This window comes from Antedon mediterranea, chromosome 10, assembly GCF_964355755.1.
Source record: "Antedon mediterranea chromosome 10, ecAntMedi1.1, whole genome shotgun sequence".
NCBI classification, from domain to species: Eukaryota; Metazoa; Echinodermata; class Crinoidea; order Comatulida; family Antedonidae; genus Antedon; species Antedon mediterranea.
Window position 1 is genome coordinate 16,331,723 of NC_092679.1, and position 19,784 is coordinate 16,351,506.

The window sequence follows — 19,784 nt, forward strand, 5'->3', positions numbered from 1 at the left end:
TCAGGAAGCGGAAACAACAGAAACAACCATTAATGTCGTGTGGTTCACCCTTTATTTATGTATTTTATGATTCACCAACAAGATTACTGGTACAAAAATACCCTCTTTATAATTTATTCACTGATTGGCCTAATAAAATATTGTAGACTTTACGGACCGGCACGATGAAATAAATGTTATTGTACATGATGATCAATATATTATATTTTAGCTTAAACCAACCAAAATGTTAATAGTTGAGACTGGGAAAATATAAGGTCTACCTACTAAATAGTAGAAGTTAACACCAATTTGGATAGAGACTGGTCATTTCTATAACAAAAATACGGACAGGACTTGCCTAGCCTACTGTAAATATAAAAACTCTCTGATCAAAATATTTGCTTTTACAATTAACTATTTCATAGGCTGGTCAAAATCACAATTTTAAATATACAAAATACAATATATAAACACAGAATTAAAAGCAACACGTATTAGGCCTATGGTTAAAATTGGATTGAATGAAAAGGTAAAATTGCGTTAATTGGTAACCCTTTCTTCCTTTATTTTTTCTTCGAGGAGAAAGGGCTACTGTCGGTTTATCCATGTAAGCTAGGCACCAAATATACTAAAATACTCAAGCACTGATTCTTCACTGTCCTATGGATTTAAAACGAATAATCGTCGACTTGTAAGTATCAACAATCCTACGGCCACTTTCTATAAACGCTCCGAATCCAGTTCAGTTCATCTTTAATGAATTTACTCAATGTAGAGAGCAGAGCAACGACTTGACATAAACCATATAATGCCGGCATTATGTCAACATCAGCATCGTAAAGAATAAACATTTCTGGTAACATACATCATATTTGCAACTAAATTAACATTTTCAAGGCAATATTCATTTCGAGCTATCGTGTGATGTTTACAATAGAAAAGGTATAATAGTATACCTTTATATTTAAAATCATTTATTGAATTAATTGGGGCACGAGTGAAATTAGGCCTACTGTAATTTCACGGGGTTTTCTCTGATTGAATATTAGGCTAATGGTTTTCGATTCTTTACATTAAAGCAAAAGTTGAAAAATAATTTCATCATTACAATTAAAATTAATCTTTGTTAATTAACAGACAACATAGTTGCAAAATAACTTTATATATGTTAGATCTATTAAATCTCTGGTTGAGAATTTTGGCGGAATTTTCAAACCGTTCTCGTTTAAGTCGTATCCGTCACCATTTCGATACGATATGAGGCCCCGACTGAACATGACTGATATAGCTGTTGCAAGAGATATTCATTTGTATATCAAATGACGAGTTCACAAAAAAGGGTTTCATTAAGAACTGGATAAGTTAACATCATATCTAGGAGTTACCGTATCACAGTAATGGAAACCCGACACGTTGAATCTTGATTATTATTAGGCCTAGAACAGTTAACAGTAACATTATCTAAACTTTGCGATTCATGTGATCAGGTTAGTTAATTAGATCGTAGAGTGTTAAATTAAAAACATACGGTGAAATGAAATATTGACGAACAAAAAAAAAGGTAATTCAAATATTGCGAACAAAATGTCAACACATTTAAGCGTGGTTCCCACTAGCGACGCAACGCAAGGACGTAAACCCAACGCAAGCGTTTTAACCAATGACAAGCGAAGTTATAGACAGTAAAGCGTGGTTTCCACTAGCGACGTAAAGCTTGGTTCCCACTAGAACGTAAAGCTTGGTTCCCACTAGAACGTAACGCAAGGACGTAAACGCAACGCAAGCGTTTACACAAGGACGTAACGCAACGGAAGTGAATTGACCAATCACAAGCGATGGCTTATTCGCTTGTGATTGCTAAAGCGTGGTTCCCACTAGCAACGCAACGGAAGGACGTAACGCAACGCAAGTGAATTGACCAATCACAAGCGATGGCTTATTCGCTTTTGATTGCTAACTGTCTATAACTTCGCTTGTCATTGGTTAAAACGCTTGCGTTGCGTTTACGTCCTTGCGTTACGTTCTAGTGGGAACCAAGCTTAACTGTCTATAACTTCGCTTGTCATTGGTTAAAACGCTTGCGTTGCGTTTACGTCCTTGCGTTACGTTCTAGTGGGAACCAAGCTTAAAGCGTGGTTCCCACTAGCGACGCAACGCAAGGACGTAACGCAACGCAAGTGAATTGACCAATCACAAGCGATGGCTTTTTCGCTTGTGATTGCTAACTGTATATAACTTCGCTTGTCATTGGTTAAAACGCTTGCGTTGCGTTTACGTCCTTGCGTTACGTTCTAGTGGGAACTAAGCTTAAGCTTTATACATAACCCCGTTACTGTACCATACACAATGTGTACGAAAATATATTTATTTTGTTCTTTCTAAAAGGAAATAAATGTTATTTTAAATTGAATATATATTAATATATAAAATAGTACATTTTGTTTTAATCTTAAAGGATGCTTATTAATAGCGATTGGCTTTACAAAACATTTTTTTTCTTAATATTGTGATACAGTTGAATAAATCGGGAGATATTGATGACTATAATGTGTCGAGTTATATCATTTTATTATCGCGTTTTCCATTTCGACTGATCGTCATGGCGAGACGAAATTATAAACACTACTGTCAAGCTTACAAGTAGGAGAAATTACTTATAATTATCATTCTAGAAAGTAAGCCGATGTCACTGGAGAGTTCATCTCCGCTCCTTCATTAAGCGTGGTTCCCACTAGCGACGCAACACAAGGACGTAACGCAACGCAAGTGAATTGACCAATCACAAGCGTTACGTCCTTGTGTTGCGTCGCTAGTGGGAACCACGCTTAAGGGAAACACTGATACTTGGTTGACGAGACGGTCCTTATGTAAAGCGTGATTCCCACTAGCGACGCAACGTAACGCAACGCAGCGAAGTTTTTACGCAAAGTAGTGTATTGCGTAATCACAACAAGTGGGAACCGACGACGACTCAATAGTGCTGCAAACATCGCAGCTCTGATTTCACGCAGCCGGGGTGGGGACACAATTATTAGAAGGGCATTTGCCTACGTTGCGTAGATTGCGTTACGTTGCGTCACTAGTGGGAACAAAGCTTTATGTAATTCCATTTGCACAGTTGCAAATCAAGGTCCATATTTTACTTTATACACCAATCACACGTAAGTGAGATATTTCCCTCTTAAATTGTATTCACTTAGATAGATTTTTAACAATTTTTTAGGGCGTTTGGTGGATTTTGAAATAATGACCTAAAATTAAGTGGCGAGCGTAACATAATGACCTATGTTTTGCAATGCAGTTCTCTAATTTTTAGGGTGGAGGAGTAGTAGGCTGGGCCCCAATCGATCCGGCATGTAGGCCTACACGATCCTCTGGAAAGACCATCTACAAAATATTTGGCAATTGGAACTTCTTCTTTTTAATGGTAATCACATAAACACAGCTAATACAACAAGTGGTACTGGTGGTTGTCTAATTATTGCCAAGTATTAAAACATTTTATTACACCCATAAAACAAAATATAGTTAGCCTAAAGATAATTACATACAAAAAATTAGTCACAATTTCCATGATTCAATCGTATAATAAATCTAGAACAATGTTAATATATTTTATCATTGTATTTACTTATTTGAGTGAAAACACAATATTAATTCTATCTTTTAATTGTTCTAGTCTAATGATAGATGAAAGCAATAAGAGTTAAGGATAGGCAGTCTTGATAGAAACTTTTATTTTTCAGTCGCGTTCTTACACGATACGGTGGTACAGCACTAATTCTTGGGGCAGTGATTAAATTGTACTACCTTTTCAGTCACTTTTATCATGATATGGTGGAACCATGATCATATAATTATATATACTGTATATCTATATTTTTATACAAATATAAATTTCCAAAACAATCAATAAAGATAATTCAAATTGAATTGGTATTTTGAAATTTGGGGAGCAGTCAAAATGTTATGCACTTAATTCTTTTAGGAGATTAAGCTAAATTTTAAAAACATCAATTATTCTACTAGAGTTTTGCTATTAGTTTTGCTACTACCGAGGTTTTTTTGTTTGTAATTGCTCCTACAAAAACTGAACATTTTAACAAACTTGCCAGATTACAAATGCTCAATGCGAAAGAGATATTTTCATACCTACCATACACAATTACAGACGGAAAGCGTTTCATTATTAACAAACAAATTAAAATATTGACAAATCTGATTGGTAGTTTTGTTGTTGTTATGTCTACATGCAACATTATATAAACAAGAAATATTTCTTACAAAAAACGCTGCTCGTTTATTGACGTAACAGTTTTAAAGATATATTGTCCCTCTGAAAAATATTTTTTATTTCAAATTTGTTTTTGAATGTGTCATTTTATTGTCACATAATAGTTATTTTACCTGAAAAAAATGTAATTAAAAGCAAAAAATACTTCAATTGTCTGTCAGACAATGTGGTTTTTGAGTTATAATTAAACGTTTCTTTTCTCTTTTTATAATGTGAATTTTGTTACAGAAGTGAATAACTTTGATATGAAACAGACTCAATTTAGTTTATTTATTGCTAAGGTCAAGTCTGGGGGTCACTTCATCAGGCCTCATAGATACTTCAAGTGTGAAGTATCATATTACAAACAAAAACTTTCATGGACTGTTTTGATATTAATTCAATGATTATCTGACAGTGAAATACAGTATTATCATGGGACTCATAAATACCAGAAATGCAGCTGCTACCTATAAATTATCGTGGAGTTTCCATTTTAACAAAAATGTCAAAGTGTAGTACTATAACTGCTGCTTGATTTCATCTAATTAATGAATCATCTCGTGTGACGTAGCGGGCTAGAGCTGCAGCGTGAAAATATATTATGTTTACGTTAAAGATGCATTGTCCCCCAAAAAATGAAAAATGAAGATTAATAAAATCAGACTTTGAATAGGCCATTTTTTAGTTTTACAAAGTTAATCACTTCAGTAGAAAAAAATTATGTTTTCACTTATAAACTAACAAAATAAATGGTTAAATTCAACCAAAAAATATTGGCTGGCAGCCGATGTGACTATTTTTGCTATAAATTGCATTTTTTCAAGTAAATAACTATTATGTGACATTAAAATGGCATATTGAACAAAAACAAATTTTTAAAAAATAATTTTTTTTTAGGGGGACAATATATCTTTAAATGGAACAGAATTGTAATGTCAAATGGAGAGTATGAAAAAACTTGGTTAGACTAATTTTCAGTCACAGGCCCTCACTGAACTTTCTAATCTTGCACATAATTGATTGAATTATAACAGCACACTTCAAATTCTCATGAATATAACATCCAATATAAAAATAAAGTGCCCTATTAAAACAAGACTTTAAAAAACAAACGCACAGGCAATCACCATGAGTACATGATACCAGGAGGAAAGAGGGAAATTACAATTTAATTAATTGTTTCACTCTTCCCTGATGATAACTACAATGTTTCTGGGTGCACATGTAACATCAACTTGTGGCTAATTCCTTTCCAACTAACTACAGTTAACAGGCCTGTAAACATGATAAGTGGAACAGTGAAAAGGGGCTAGGCTTCCTATGGAGGGTCACAGGAACCTAGTGCACTATCTTACATGGCTATGCCTACAATATTGTTCAACACTACCGTACAGACAGTAGGCCTAGGACACAAAAACCTGTTGGCAAATTGTTAGGATAGAAAAACAAATTTTGTTAATTGAGATACAGTTCATTAATTGTAAACCAGTATTAATGTAATGTTATGTATTATTTCCATGACTGATAATGTTAAAATGTTTTTGGGCCCCTAATCTAAATGAACATTTTTCATACAACTTTATTATTTGTCATTATACAGAAGAACACCTATTAGAGGACACCGTTAGGACTCCAAATAATGTCCTCTTCTGAAGGGGGTCCACTAAATAAGGGCCGACTGTATAGTAGTGTAAAAACATATATTTTCCTTCCCTTGTTTATCGTGAAAAACTGTCCTCTTAATAGGGGTGCCCCACCCCTATTAAAGGGACACTGGTAGGACTTCAAATAATGTCCTCTTCAGAAGGGTCACCTAAATAAGGGCCGACTGTAGTGTAAAAACATATCTTTTCCTTCCCTTGTTCATTGTGAAAAACTGTTCCCTTAATAGGGGTGCCCCACCCCTATTAAGAGTTTTCTACTCTATTATAAAATTAAAAACAGAACATAATCTAATACAATTTACCAAGATATAAAAGAAAGCTTGCACCCAATATATATATATAACACAGACACCTACAAGGGTTTACGAGGACAATCACAAGGTCAAAGGTTAATCTTCCTTCTTCTCTGTGGCTGACTTGGATGGGGCAGGTTTAACTTTGACATCTTCACTAGTACTTTCAGTTTCTTTCTTCTCAACGGCTCCTTCGGCGCCCTCCACGGCCTGTGGCAGTTTCTCGCCATTGGCTCCGTGCATTTCTCCTGTCGTACCAAACTCGTTGACCCTGGAGTAGTCGATAGGATAGATCCATCGTTGGTACAAATAAATAAGAAATATGACATCTAAAAAAGATACAAAAATAAGAGGCGGCTGATAAATTAAATCAAATCTTCATTTTCACAGAAAAATTGTTTTGACAGAAAATATGGTAAAACATTCACAATTACATCATACATAGAAGAAAATTACAATTAAAAACAATCATTAAAACATACATCAATCCCACATAAAAATACTATGTTATATTTAGGTTAAAAATGATACTCCCATTTAAAAAACTGTAAAACAAACAAAAGAAATATAAATATGACGTGTGAAAAAAAAAATCATGGAAAAATATTATTATACATCATTTTTATAAATATGTTATTTTTTTTCTTCCAATATATCATTTTAATTCTAATACAGTAGAACCATTTTTATGTAAAACAAGAGGCACTGTAATCCATTTCCAGGGGACACCCCTAAAGGAACACTGGGTTCTAAAAAAGGTCGCCTTTATAGGGCTCCTACTGTATGAAAAAGCTATACTGTGTATAATCCCATGTTAAATATAATTCCCACCTCCTAATTAATAACAATATCCTGGATTTATATCGCCAAATGTTGTGAAACCTCTAAGCGCTGTACACAAACTAATACAATAAAAGGGATTCCAACCATGCCACAAAAAAACCCAAACCGAAGTAAGGGGATACGCCCTCGTCGCTAACCATGTATCGGTCTAATTGAACCCTGGTCAGCACCAGTTGTGTATCGGTCATCCCGGACTCAGACGCCTCCTGTTCCAATTTAGGCAAAATTCGGACACAAGACTTTGCTAAATCCATAATACAATCTAATTTTATACTGAGGCTCCCTGGGACTACACTAGGTCATATACTAATAATATATGCCACCTACCATCTCTAAGACATCCAATACGATAGAGCGTTGGCATATGGATTACGAATGCGAAGATGTCATCTATAAACGTATTCAGAGCTTTGTACGTTAACATACGCCACGGTAGATGAGCTATGGATTTCATCTTGTAATTTATAAACAGCTGAGGAGTCATCATAATGAAACCTAACGCCAAGAAAGAAATATGAGAATACAAAAAAACATTTAAAGTGTTGTAATATATTATGATGTATTAAAAAGTATTATGCTCTGTCGACACTATTAAACTAGTTTGACAAATGTGCCCAAATATGGTAGTGATATGATGACATTATCGTGTCCATATATGGGCACATAACATTTTGTTATCTATCACATAAAGTTTGATTGTGTAGACAGAGCTTTATGAGTGGTTGGGTTTTGAATTGCAATGCACAGAAAGTGTGCTATAGTTTTCAATTCAATTTTAATTTCAGACAAACTGTCCATACATATAAATACAAACAAAAGAAAAGACATAGATTGCATTCTGTAACCTAAACAAATGATGGAGAGGCCTAAGAATTATTCGTTGACACATATAATATAGTGTCTCTTTCCATTTAAAAAACATTCTGGAATCCATCAATATATTCATATATATACAATTTATCATATTTTTGGGCAAAAACCCTCCAGTTTGAAGGATCTAAGTTAATTTATAGTTATATATAATTATATAGTTATTTTATGTCGGCAAATAAGTCTCATGTAGGGCTCGAACCCCGACCTGCCATTCATACTGTCTACACTATCAAACTTGTTTGACAAAAAAAGTGTGATGTACCCAAATATTATAGTAATATTCCCAAGTATGGTAGTGATGACATCATCATGTCCATATTTGGGCACATCAACTTTTTTGTCACATCAAGATTGATAGTGTAGACAGAACGTTAGTTTCAACGGTAAGATTTAAGGGTACACATGTGTTCTTACCAAAAGTGAGAAGGAATCCATATAACATGTTTAACACCCACGAATACCAGCCTTTATGTTCTTGATAGAAAAGTGAATAAATTGCAAAACCAGCTAACAATGGATACAGTAACCAAGACAAATACTTAAATGCCATCTGAAAATAAAAAGATATATAATAATAATATTAACCACGACAATCCAAAAACAGTGCAAGGGTATGTTGGACGTTGATAATTTGATAACTTTATTTAACTTTATTTCGTCCACATAGGAAAATATTTTGAGTGCTTTTCACAAAATTGTACAAAAATATATAAAAACGTTTCATATAAAAAAAATTAATTACAATATTTAAAAACACTATATATAATTTAACAATGTACAAGTATGAACATAAGACTACAATTAACTAGATAAAAAATAAAAAGCTGCAATACATCAAAAATTATGCAAAATCATTTAACAGTCTAATAGAATACGGAACAAAAGAATTAAAATATCGCATAACCCTACTATTGCAGTAGGGCTACTGATCGTGAGATCGTGGTTCGAATCCAACTCTCGCCGCATTGCTTGTATCCTTGGGCAATGCATCCTTGGGCAAGATACTTTATTTACGTTTGCCTCTCTTCACCCAGGTGTATGAATGGGTACCCGGTTAGATTAAGACACAACTTTGCACTGATTACTAGCTGCATCAGAAGTTTAAGTAGATTTAATTGGACCAAAAACTGTTAGTAGTAGTAGTAGTAGCTAATGTTTTATTTTTATTTTCTTACTAACCTTGTCAAACTGTTTTGTTTCTGATTCTACATATGTTGACTTATCTTCGTAAGTTATCCATGGTAAAAATCCCAAAAAGTGACGATCAGGATCAACCTAAAGAAAAGGTAAAAATCAAATTATTCAGGGCATTTTTCAAACTTCCAACTCAAACAAGAATAAAAAACATATCACACATACAATTTGGTGGAACCATTCCTAACATTCCCCTGGACAGACAGACAAAAGTTCCAAGACACAAATTACAAGTAAAGCTCTGTTTACACTATCATACTAGTTTGACAAAAAAAGTGTGATGTGCCTAAATATGGTGTTGATATGCCTAAATATGGTAGCAATATGACATCATCATGTCCATATATGAGCACATCCCATTTGTCACATAATGTTTGATAGTGTAGATAGAGCTTTAGGATTTACCTTAAAATAAATTCTGTTTATATACCCACTAACCTTAATTGTAACAACTTTAGTTATTTTCCAACAGTCGATTAGAAGACCAATAAAGATACTGACTTTGATAACAAAGTTTGTTTCATTATCAAGAATATATAAAAGAACGATCAGCGACTGGAATACACCAAAGAACACAGAGCGCACAGAAAGGCCCTCCAATGACTTGCGATTGTTCCAAAACTGAATATCTGAAAAAGAGGAGACAAACGATGATGTACTTATAAAATAACAATGTTATCCGACATTGATGCCCAGAAAGTTGGAGAAACCAACAATCAGCCATTACATTACGTGGGCCCCAGAGCTTAAGGCACACCAGAGCATGTCCAATGCAACTATCCAGCATTGAAGGGCCCCTTAAGTGCATTCCCCCCACCCCTGTGATGTACTACATAGTACACCAGGGTAACCTCCTACTCGTCTCAAAAAATGTATTAGGTCCTTTTAAGTCCACATGATCTAGATGTGTACACTGGACCTACGGTTTATAGGTCCAAGAAGACTTGTTCTACCACCAGAACCATTGTGTCACACCTTGTACATTCCTACCCACTCCCGTAGAGCCACAGATGGCACTTAAAGATGGACAAGTTAACAACTTACCACCCACTCCTGTACAGCCACAGATGGCACTTATAGATGGACAAGTTGACAACTTACCACCCACTCCCGTAGAGCCACAGATGGCACTTATAGATGGACAAGTTAACAACTTACCACCCACTCCTGTAGAGCCACAGATGGCACTTATAGATGGACAAGTTAACAACTTACCACCCACTCCCGTAGAGCCACAGATGGCACTTATAGATGGACAAGTTGACAACTTACCACCCACTCCCGTAGAGCCACAGATGGCACTTATAGATGGACAAGTTAACAACTTACCACCCACTCCCGTAGAGACAAAGATGGCACTTATAGATAGACAAGTTGACAACTTACCACCCACTCCTGTAGAGCCACAGATGGCACTTATAGATGGACAAGTTAACAACTTACCACCCACTCCTGTACAGCAACAGATGGCACTTATAGATGGACAAGTTAACAACTTACCACCCACTCCCGTAGAGCCACAGATGGCACTTATAGATGGACAAGTTGACAACTTACCACCCACTCCCGTAGAGCCACAGATGGCACTTATAGATAGACAAGTTGACAACTTACCACCCACTCCCGTAGAGCCACAGATGGCACTTATAGATAGACAAGTTGACAACTTACCACCCACTCCTGTAGAGCCACAGATGGCACTTATAGATGGACAAGTTAACAACTTACCACCAACTCCTGTACAGCCACAGATGGCACTTATAGATGGACAAGTTAACAACTTACCACCCACTCCTGTACAGCCACAGATGGCACTTATAGATGGACAAGTTAACAACTTACCACCCACTCCTGTACAGCCACAGATGGCACTTATAGATGGACAAGTTAACAACTTACCACCCACTCCTGTACAGCCACAGATGGCACTTATAGATGGACAAGTTAACAACTTACCACCCACTCCTGTACAGCCACAGATGGCACTTATAGATGGACAAGTTAACAACTTACCACCCACTCCTGTACAGCCACAGATGGCACTTATAGATGGACAAGTTAAAAACTTACCACCCACTTCTGTACAGCCACAGATGGCACTTATAGATGGACAAGTTAACAACTTACCATTCTTAAAAGCAAGAAACTCAAACACACTGTGCACAATAGATACAATAACTGTCAGTCCAAGAAGATATGGATTTGTGTCCAGCATAGCTCTCTGAAAAATAACACAAATTACATATTTAAATTGTACAAAAAGAAATATATAGATAATAGATAATTTAAAGATAAGATACAGACCCCTCTGTAATAAGTTAAGCACAGATCACCCAACTCATTAATGTTTTGCACATTATTAACGCATTTAAACAGTGTATTATTTAATGGGATGAAAACATTTGGGCATGCTCCCTTAGTACAATGCCATTTACATCTTTAATCAACATGACACTAAGCGCGCACTAAGGCAAGAATGCCTTTTGCCAAATTGGCTAAGAACGTCACGCACATCACAAGGTCCTCCTGGGTGATGGGTTTTTTAATGGCTGTTTACTAGGCCTAGATGGAATAGGAATAGAATTACATGCACTTTTTAATAGATGCATCACTTATTACTGATTTAAAGCAATGGGCAAAGGATACATTAAGCAAGTATAACCTAAAGAGATATGTTTCTGTTGTTTGTGACAAGCCGTGTATTTGTTATTCAACTTACCTTAAAACTATCCTGATCCCCCTCTGAATCTACGCTATCCTCACCAAGTAACATACTCCATTGGGATTTCATTCCCTGGGCGGCATAAAACTGCCATTTCATTAACGACAATGGGTAAAAGGTCAACGACAATGTCAATTTCCTGAAATCAATAAATAAATATAAATTATAATATTATTATAATATAATAAATTTAACAAATGAATTTGTTTTATAATCAAATTTTATATTTTAGTCTTAGTTTTAGTTTAGACGCTAATTTAATAATAGATAGAGCAGAAAAATTAATAAGGTTGTTTTTCTCTGTTATTGTAGGATGAAATATCTGTACAGGGGCTTAATTTTTGATGGAACACCAACCCTAATCAAGAGGCAGATTAAGAATTTTTAAATGGGGGGATATCAACAGGGGAAATAAATAATTTGTAAAAAATACAGATAGCAAGTAGTAGTAGTAGTTCTAGTTTGAATTTTAGTTGTGAAGGGGGTTGGGGGGCATACGGCCCTAGTCTTGGGTCTGCTAATAAATCCTTAATAACTTCCTTGTAGCTGTTTAAGGATCTTACAAAATTGACAATAACTTTCCGGGATAAATCTGCACAAGATCAATACATTCTATGCAGCCAACTTTCAGGTTACGAAAATGAAATGAAAAATACTTACGGTGTTGTTTCATTAATAGGTTGATAATCACTCATCATGTTCCAGTAATCATTGATATATACAACAGGATAGTAATTACCAGATGGGTGGAACTTAATATCTGTAACCAAATAATAATACAGTAATACAATATAATGAATGTAAAAGACTTATACTACTGTATCTTAAAAATGGAGATTCTAATATTAATCAAATCTATTTATTTCACAAATGATAATATGATGCAATTTGACACCAGCCTACATTTGTAAAGTGCAGAAATGATTATTAATACGGAGCTTTCACGCGAGCATGTAAACATTCTACTCATTTGCATAACTGCGTAGTTCAGTGAACAGTTCCGCTGACGTACTTGTTTGTTTCGATTTCCATTAGACGGGATTGTAGAACGCAACACATGTGTTGCACACGCAACATACGCCACTCGTATTAAAACAAATCATGGAATACATACATTTACCATTTGTTTTCTTAATAAGTTTGCAGAAATTTAATGATTTTTCCATGTTTCGATACCCTTCGGTTAACATTTTTCATTGACGCTATTTTTCAGAAAGAAGGTTCTCGACTCGCGTAACTATAGTTTGCTGTATTGCTTGTGCACATCTATTTGTTTTTTCAAAGTGGGCGGAGCTTGCATATTGCATGTTTGGAAATAGCGTTATCGTTTACATGCTCCTGTAAAAGCTCCCTATTTATATATTACTACTGTATACATACATTCGTCCAGTGGTTGTGGTATAGAGCCACGCCTCCACGGAGTATGGTCATCGATAATGTTAACGGTCAAATTAGGATGCCAATGCGATAAAATCTCAACAGGACCCTCTTCTTCGGCTCTCTAAATAACAATAAACACAATTCATACAGAAATATGCCATGTACTTGGATAAAGATGGTTTTGTATAATTTAATTTATTTTAAATTATTTAGGCAAATTTCCAAAGATAACCATAAGCAAATTCATTCACTATCCTTAAAGGTGACAATCCCGTTCACAAGACGAGCATATACACAAGATGCTCTACATAAAGTCTTATTACAAGTCTTTGGGAGTGGAGTTGTAATTTTTCCATTAGAAAAAACTGACAGGACATATGACAGCACATGAACCTAGGCCTCTTGGATTAGTAGCCAAGCATCATAACCGCCATTATACTCTGTGATCCCTGGGGTAGAAAATGAGGTTAATTTTTTGGAATTGCTGTAGTGTTTGAGCTCAATTCAAAAACAATAATGGAGTGAATAGATAGCATTTTGATAATAAAAGATAAATTATTAATATAAGGATCTTACTTTAATCATCTCTTCACTTGCATCTGTCTCTCCCGTCAACAAATTCCTTGTCTTCTGAAAACTTCTCTTCTTAAATTTATTTAATTCTAAAAGACAAAAATTATATGCAATGTCGAATTACTTCACATGCATTTTTGCTGATGAGAATGACACAACATGGCTGATGTGTACCACATGACTCGTAAAGATTCACATTTTATTGCTGTTGAAAATGACACAAAATGGCTAGTGTGTACCACTATAAAATTCTCTCACTATAGTATAACATTTTAACTATAGAAAACAGTTTTATTTTTAATCAGCTCCCAGCCATGTCTGCGTGGCACAACCATACCACGCTAATTAAACACATTCAACTTACGTTTAGTCTGATACACTGTATATTTCTTTGCATATTTTCCTTTCTTGCTGGGATCTGGAGAATACCCACTTTTGGTGAAGTATATATGTATGTAAAGAGTTCCATTATTTATCACATCCTAGAATACAAATGTCATCATATATCTTAATAATAGTCCATTTTCGTTCTACATGTCAATTTACACAGACAAGCGATAACAGTAATAAAAAATATATAATTGTTATTCCTGATCACCATTTACACAGAATACAGATTCTACGTGGGACAAGCTATGCAGTTTTCCGCTTACCAACACTGCTCGTCTGTGTAGATTGACCTTATTTAATGATAATCAAAGTTACCTGCAATTTGCCACTTTCTAATTTTGAAGTGTTTAGGCTAGATTATACAGTACAGTTAATATTATAAGCTCTATAAAATATAGAACATGCATTTACAGTAAAAGATAAAATAAAAACAGAAATTTAGGAAGATTATTATTAGATTATCAAATTTATATTTTGTATTGAAATAATACTGTACATGGGTAAATAGAATTAAGGTTTGAAAGCCTTTGGGGCACAAAATACTTCAGAACTGTTCACTATAGTAGAATACCCAATATATCTTTCTGATGGATGGGATTTGGCATCAATACTATAGTAAATTCTTAACATAAACAAATTCACAACATATTATATAAATATGTTAGTCAAAGTTCTATAACACACTTAAAATGAATTCACACATCAAAATCGCATTAAAGTTTAGGAAATAAGTTATTATGGTAATTACACATAGGATATCCTTAAATTAGAACAAGTTTAAAGTGACAGATAAAGTATAAATATTGATTTATACATACAGTATCAAGAGACTACTGAATTAATATGACATCTAAATATAAAAATAAAATATTTAATTATGATATTACTCAGTCATAATATATCAAATCTATTTATATCATATTGAGGGCAGTGTTTTACTTTATGCATCTGCCAAATGCTAAACACACAAATCACAAAAATTAGTGTAAAGCTCTGTCTACACTTTCAAAGTATATATATATATATATCCAAAGGCAAATTACTGAAAAAATGACAATGATGTGGGTATCAGTGGCTGGATCTCAATGGAGATACAAAATAAAAGCGAATGCTAAATCAAAACGAGAAGTAAAACAGCCAGAAAAGTTAGCAGAGCTTTCGGGCAACACTAGCCCTTCATCATCATATTCGTAAATATGGTAGTGCTATGACATCATCATGTCCATATATGGGCACTAAAATTTTTTTGTCATTTGTTAGTTAGTGTAGACAGAGCTTAAAATGATCTAGCATTTCAAATTGTAAATTATTTATATAAAACAGTATATCATAACACAATGAAAAGCCTAATACAGTAATACATTTAAATTGAGTAAAGATGAGTTCAAATGATTATTATTATCTTTTTTTTTTATACTGGGTAGCCTCTTCAATCAAAACTGAGAGGGCCCAGTTGTGATCAGTGGCTGTGCGTGACTGGCTGTGTGTAACCCCCTACTCGTCTCGAAAGATGTACTAGGTTCTTTAAAGTGCACATGAGCTAGATGTGTACACCGGACCTATGGTTTATAGTCCTTATCTGAGAAGAAAGCCTACCATGGCACCATTTTTACACACATTTAATGGAAGAAAATTAACAACAGTATAATCCCACCCCCACCCCTAGAACACGAAATTGGGTTGACTTTAGGGGTGGGACTATACCCGGAGAAACCCTGGTTCAGGAAAACTGGCTAGAGGCCTACAGTACATCCAGATTCACATTGAAAAAGGCATAAAGTAGGAGGTGGGATTAGACCTGAAGTGGGATTAGACCTGAGGTGGGAATAGCCTTGAAGTGGGATTAGACCTGAGGTGGGATTAGACCTGAGGTGGGATTAGACCTGAAGTGAAATTATACCAGAGAACATACAGTAACAAAATAAAATTGTCTAAAGCTCTGTCTTCACTATCAAACTAGTTTGACAATAAAGTGTGATATGCCTATTAGTTAATACTCTAAAATATGGTACTGATATGACATCATCATGTCCATATATGGGCACATTTTTTTGTCACATAAAGTTTGATAGTGTAGACATCACTTTATTTAAAGCCCTATACCTGTGAAATTTCAAATTCATCAGTGTTAACAAAAGTTGAATCCCCAGTAGGTCCAGCATACCATGCTCCATACTCTATGTTGTCAAGCTCCCAAAATAAATATTTACTCTCATTAAATTGGGTAAATACTTCTTCTTCTGAGATATAGACACGCAAATCCTAACGGGGAAAAAAAAATTATAATTATTATGGGATCATACCACAAGTCAAGTTCAATATTGAATATCGAAACGTGGAAGGATATAGGCGCATGACCTTTGACAAGATCACCTAAAATGTTTTAATTTAAACTTACGATACTTGTATTGTATATTCAGGAATATCTGCTCCGCAATCTCTTTGCTTTTCTTCCTTACTCTTTCTTCCCTTTACTCTTATTAAAAGTTAATACTCTAACAAATTGTATTTTCACGCTGCTGCTCTAGCCCGCTACGTCCCATTAGGACTACTCAATCAGAAGCTAAAGCAAGCAGCAGTTATAGTTCTAAGGACAGACAGTTTTGTGAAAATGGAAACTCCACTATGATTTATTGATTCCAGCTGCTACAGTAGACCCAAAAAACGTCTGGGAAAGAGTCTATTAGGACATGTCATGCTAAAATTACAAATCCCTAAGCATTTCTGGTATATTCACTGTCAGATATTCATTGAATTATTATCGAAACAGTCCATTAAAGTTTGTGTTTGTAATAGGATACTTCACAATTGAAATATCTAGGGTGATGAAATGACCCCCAGATTTGACCTTAGCAATAAAATTAACTAAAGTGACAGAAATTGAGTATTCACTTCTGTAACAAAAAAATAATATTTATTCACATAAAAAAAGAAAAGAAACCCAAAAACCATTGTCTGACAGACAATTTAAGTATTTTTTGCTTTAAATTACATTTTTTTCAGGTAAAATAACTATTATGTGACAATAAAATGACACATTCAAAAACATTTGAAATAAAAAATATTTTTCAATAAGCGAGCAGCGTTTTTTGTAAGAAATATTTCTTGTTTAATTATATTTATTGAATGTTTCTAACGATCAAATAACTGTTTTCTTATTGCAATTTATGTACAAAGTTATTTTAAAAATGTCGATAATTTTTAATAAAACATCATCATGCATTTCTATCCTAACAATCTAAAAAATTATAACCCCTGTAGTTTGATATATTGGTGTTGTAATATTTTATAAATGATAAAAATTATTTTATTTAAAAAAGACATTTAAATTCTGAATCAATTAAATTCGTTCCTGATAAACTATTTTGTTTTATAATTGTTTCACTACACCTACCATGATTGTTCCGGATTTAAATAAGTTTTGAGACATTTTTCCTGCATCAGTGGACACGACACCAGAAGCACCTTCGTCGGTAGTGGTAGTGGTCTGATTAGATGACCCACGAAAGTAACTCATAACTACGTAAAATATCAACATTCTAAATGCAACGCCCTTGATCATATCCCATGTCGACTGAGGGCGCTGTTGTTGGTTTGGTTGCTGCTACAAAGAAATAAAAATAATATATTAATTTATATTTAAATAAATGAAAGACGCTAGTAAATTACCAACTGAACATTTTATTGCACTACAGGCTGTTTCATGAGTATGAACTCAATCTTCAGGTGCTTGGCTCTGAAATTTATATTTGGATCTACATTTTGTATCGAGCACTTTCGCTTTCATGGTCTGCGTTAAATTCACCACGATTTAATTTATATTTATGAATTTAATTATTTACAATGGAAAGAGGAAAATCAAACTAGATGAACTAAATGAAGAAATACAGTTTAAAAAAATAAAATAAAATCAGAACTTTGTGTTTTCTTTCTAAAACCTATTTATAAATAATAATAATTAATATAACACATTATCATTTTTTATTGATTTCCTATATTATTAGCAATTTATAAACTACATTATTATTTTATTTATACTTAATATTATCAAATTCACTTTTAGTTAAAGCCAGGCCAGATGGCAAACTGGCCACCATGCAAACTTAATAATATATAAATATTCTATATTAATAATACACATACAATAATTAAAAAATCAAAATGAATTAATTAACTAAATTCATATTTGTTATATTATTTATTATTGAAGAATTGTTTTTGATGGTGTTTTTAGTTTTTGAATGCGATTAGTAAATGATTTCTTTGTTCAAATCTTAATAATATATAGCCCCTAATAGCAGTTTAACACTCGCCACACCAGCATGAAGTGAGGAGGCTAGGCCTACCAGCAGAGCTATAATGAGTGAGAGTGATGATTATCTGGCCTGTCTGGGGCGCCTACCCTACCTAGCTAGCCCTACCTACCGAACAAGGTCTAAAATAGTGTTCAATTCTACAGATTTACATATATAAATTTACGTACTTGTTCATTTTGATTATTTGCTACTACAGAACTTCCTTCGGAACCAGTATCAGCCATGTTTATTCTTAAACTATGGAATTAAAAGCCCAAACTAACGTTCAATAATAAAAATGTGGACTCTTTTGATTCATCATAAAAAAGAGAAAGGTCAGTTTTGTTTAGGTTAGTTTAGTTTATGGCCATGTTCAATACTAAATTTTAAATTATTTAAAATGGACAAAACTAAATTATAAATAATATTTATTTGTAATTGTTTATTATTATAGTAAAAATGCAAATTGAAATAATAATAACAAATAATAAAACTTAATAATAATAATTGGACCATGAAATAAGTCATTGGTAAATGTCTCCCTCTGTCGTCTTCGTTATTTTGATGAGCTGAGTTTTTTTTTCATTTTCTTCATAATTCTTAATTTTTGTGTTGAAAAGCGAGGAGATTAGTACACATATCCTGTGTTTGTAAGGTTGTGTTTATGCTTCAAATTTAAATACTTAAGTTGTTATAGTTATATGTATTAAAAGAAATTAGATGCATGTTCTTAGGATAGCTAGACTAGCCTACTAGCTAGGCCGAGCCTAGTACTAGGCTAGGCCTACAGAGGCTAGCTATATAGGCTGGCTAGGTACACCACCGGCCAGGTATGACCACAGTGTTTTCCAGAGTCGTTTCGTCTTGTTGTTGTTGAATTTAATGGAAATCCGAATAGATCTGAATTGAAGCCTTTATTAACAATATTAATTATTATATTATAGGCCAGGCCTAGGCCCTATATCAGAAACTTCTTAAATATTAATAGAGGCTTCTCTTATATTTGATGGATATTTCTCAAGTATTTTTTATGCCAATACAGTAATATTAATACTCATTCATTGTTAAATACAGATATTAATAATTGTTTTATATAGGCCTATATGCATAACATATGGTCTTGCATGAAAGCGCACAATTTCCTTCAAAACTGTAATCTAATAATATATTATTTGCTGTAGCACTAAAGGCCAACTCAGACAGCATCGTTTGAGGAGCCCCGCAAGAAACGTCTTGACTTGGCGGTGATGTCGGAGTTGAATCGAGACGAGTCGTCTATTTTATTGACAATAGTATTGT

The 19,784-nt window shown here is 34.0% G+C and overlaps 1 protein-coding gene across 2 annotated transcripts; it reads right to left on the reverse strand.

The window, feature by feature from the left end:
• Positions 1-4,853: 4,853 nt before the first annotated feature.
• LOC140060294 (putative lipid scramblase CLPTM1) lies at positions 4,854-18,840 on the reverse strand. 2 transcript variants are annotated; one of them, XR_011847312.1, is made up of 15 exons: positions 18,674-18,840; positions 17,585-17,794; positions 16,294-16,452; positions 14,165-14,282; positions 13,804-13,889; positions 13,228-13,348; positions 12,508-12,607; positions 11,845-11,986; positions 11,253-11,346; positions 9,564-9,754; positions 9,111-9,206; positions 8,346-8,481; positions 7,386-7,553; positions 6,072-6,544; positions 4,854-5,921 (listed from the first exon to the last, which is right to left on the reverse strand). XR_011847312.1 is itself a non-coding variant. In XM_072106441.1 (14 exons), the coding sequence occupies exons 1-14, from the start codon at positions 18,728-18,730 to the stop codon at positions 6,312-6,314; spliced, it is 1,911 nt and encodes a 636-aa protein (XP_071962542.1). In that variant the 5' UTR covers positions 18,731-18,840; the 3' UTR covers positions 4,854-6,311. The 2 variants fall into 2 exon arrangements, 1 of the variants encoding a protein (XP_071962542.1); XM_072106441.1 differs by having other exon boundaries at positions 4,854-6,544.
• Positions 18,841-19,784: the final 944 nt, after the last annotated feature.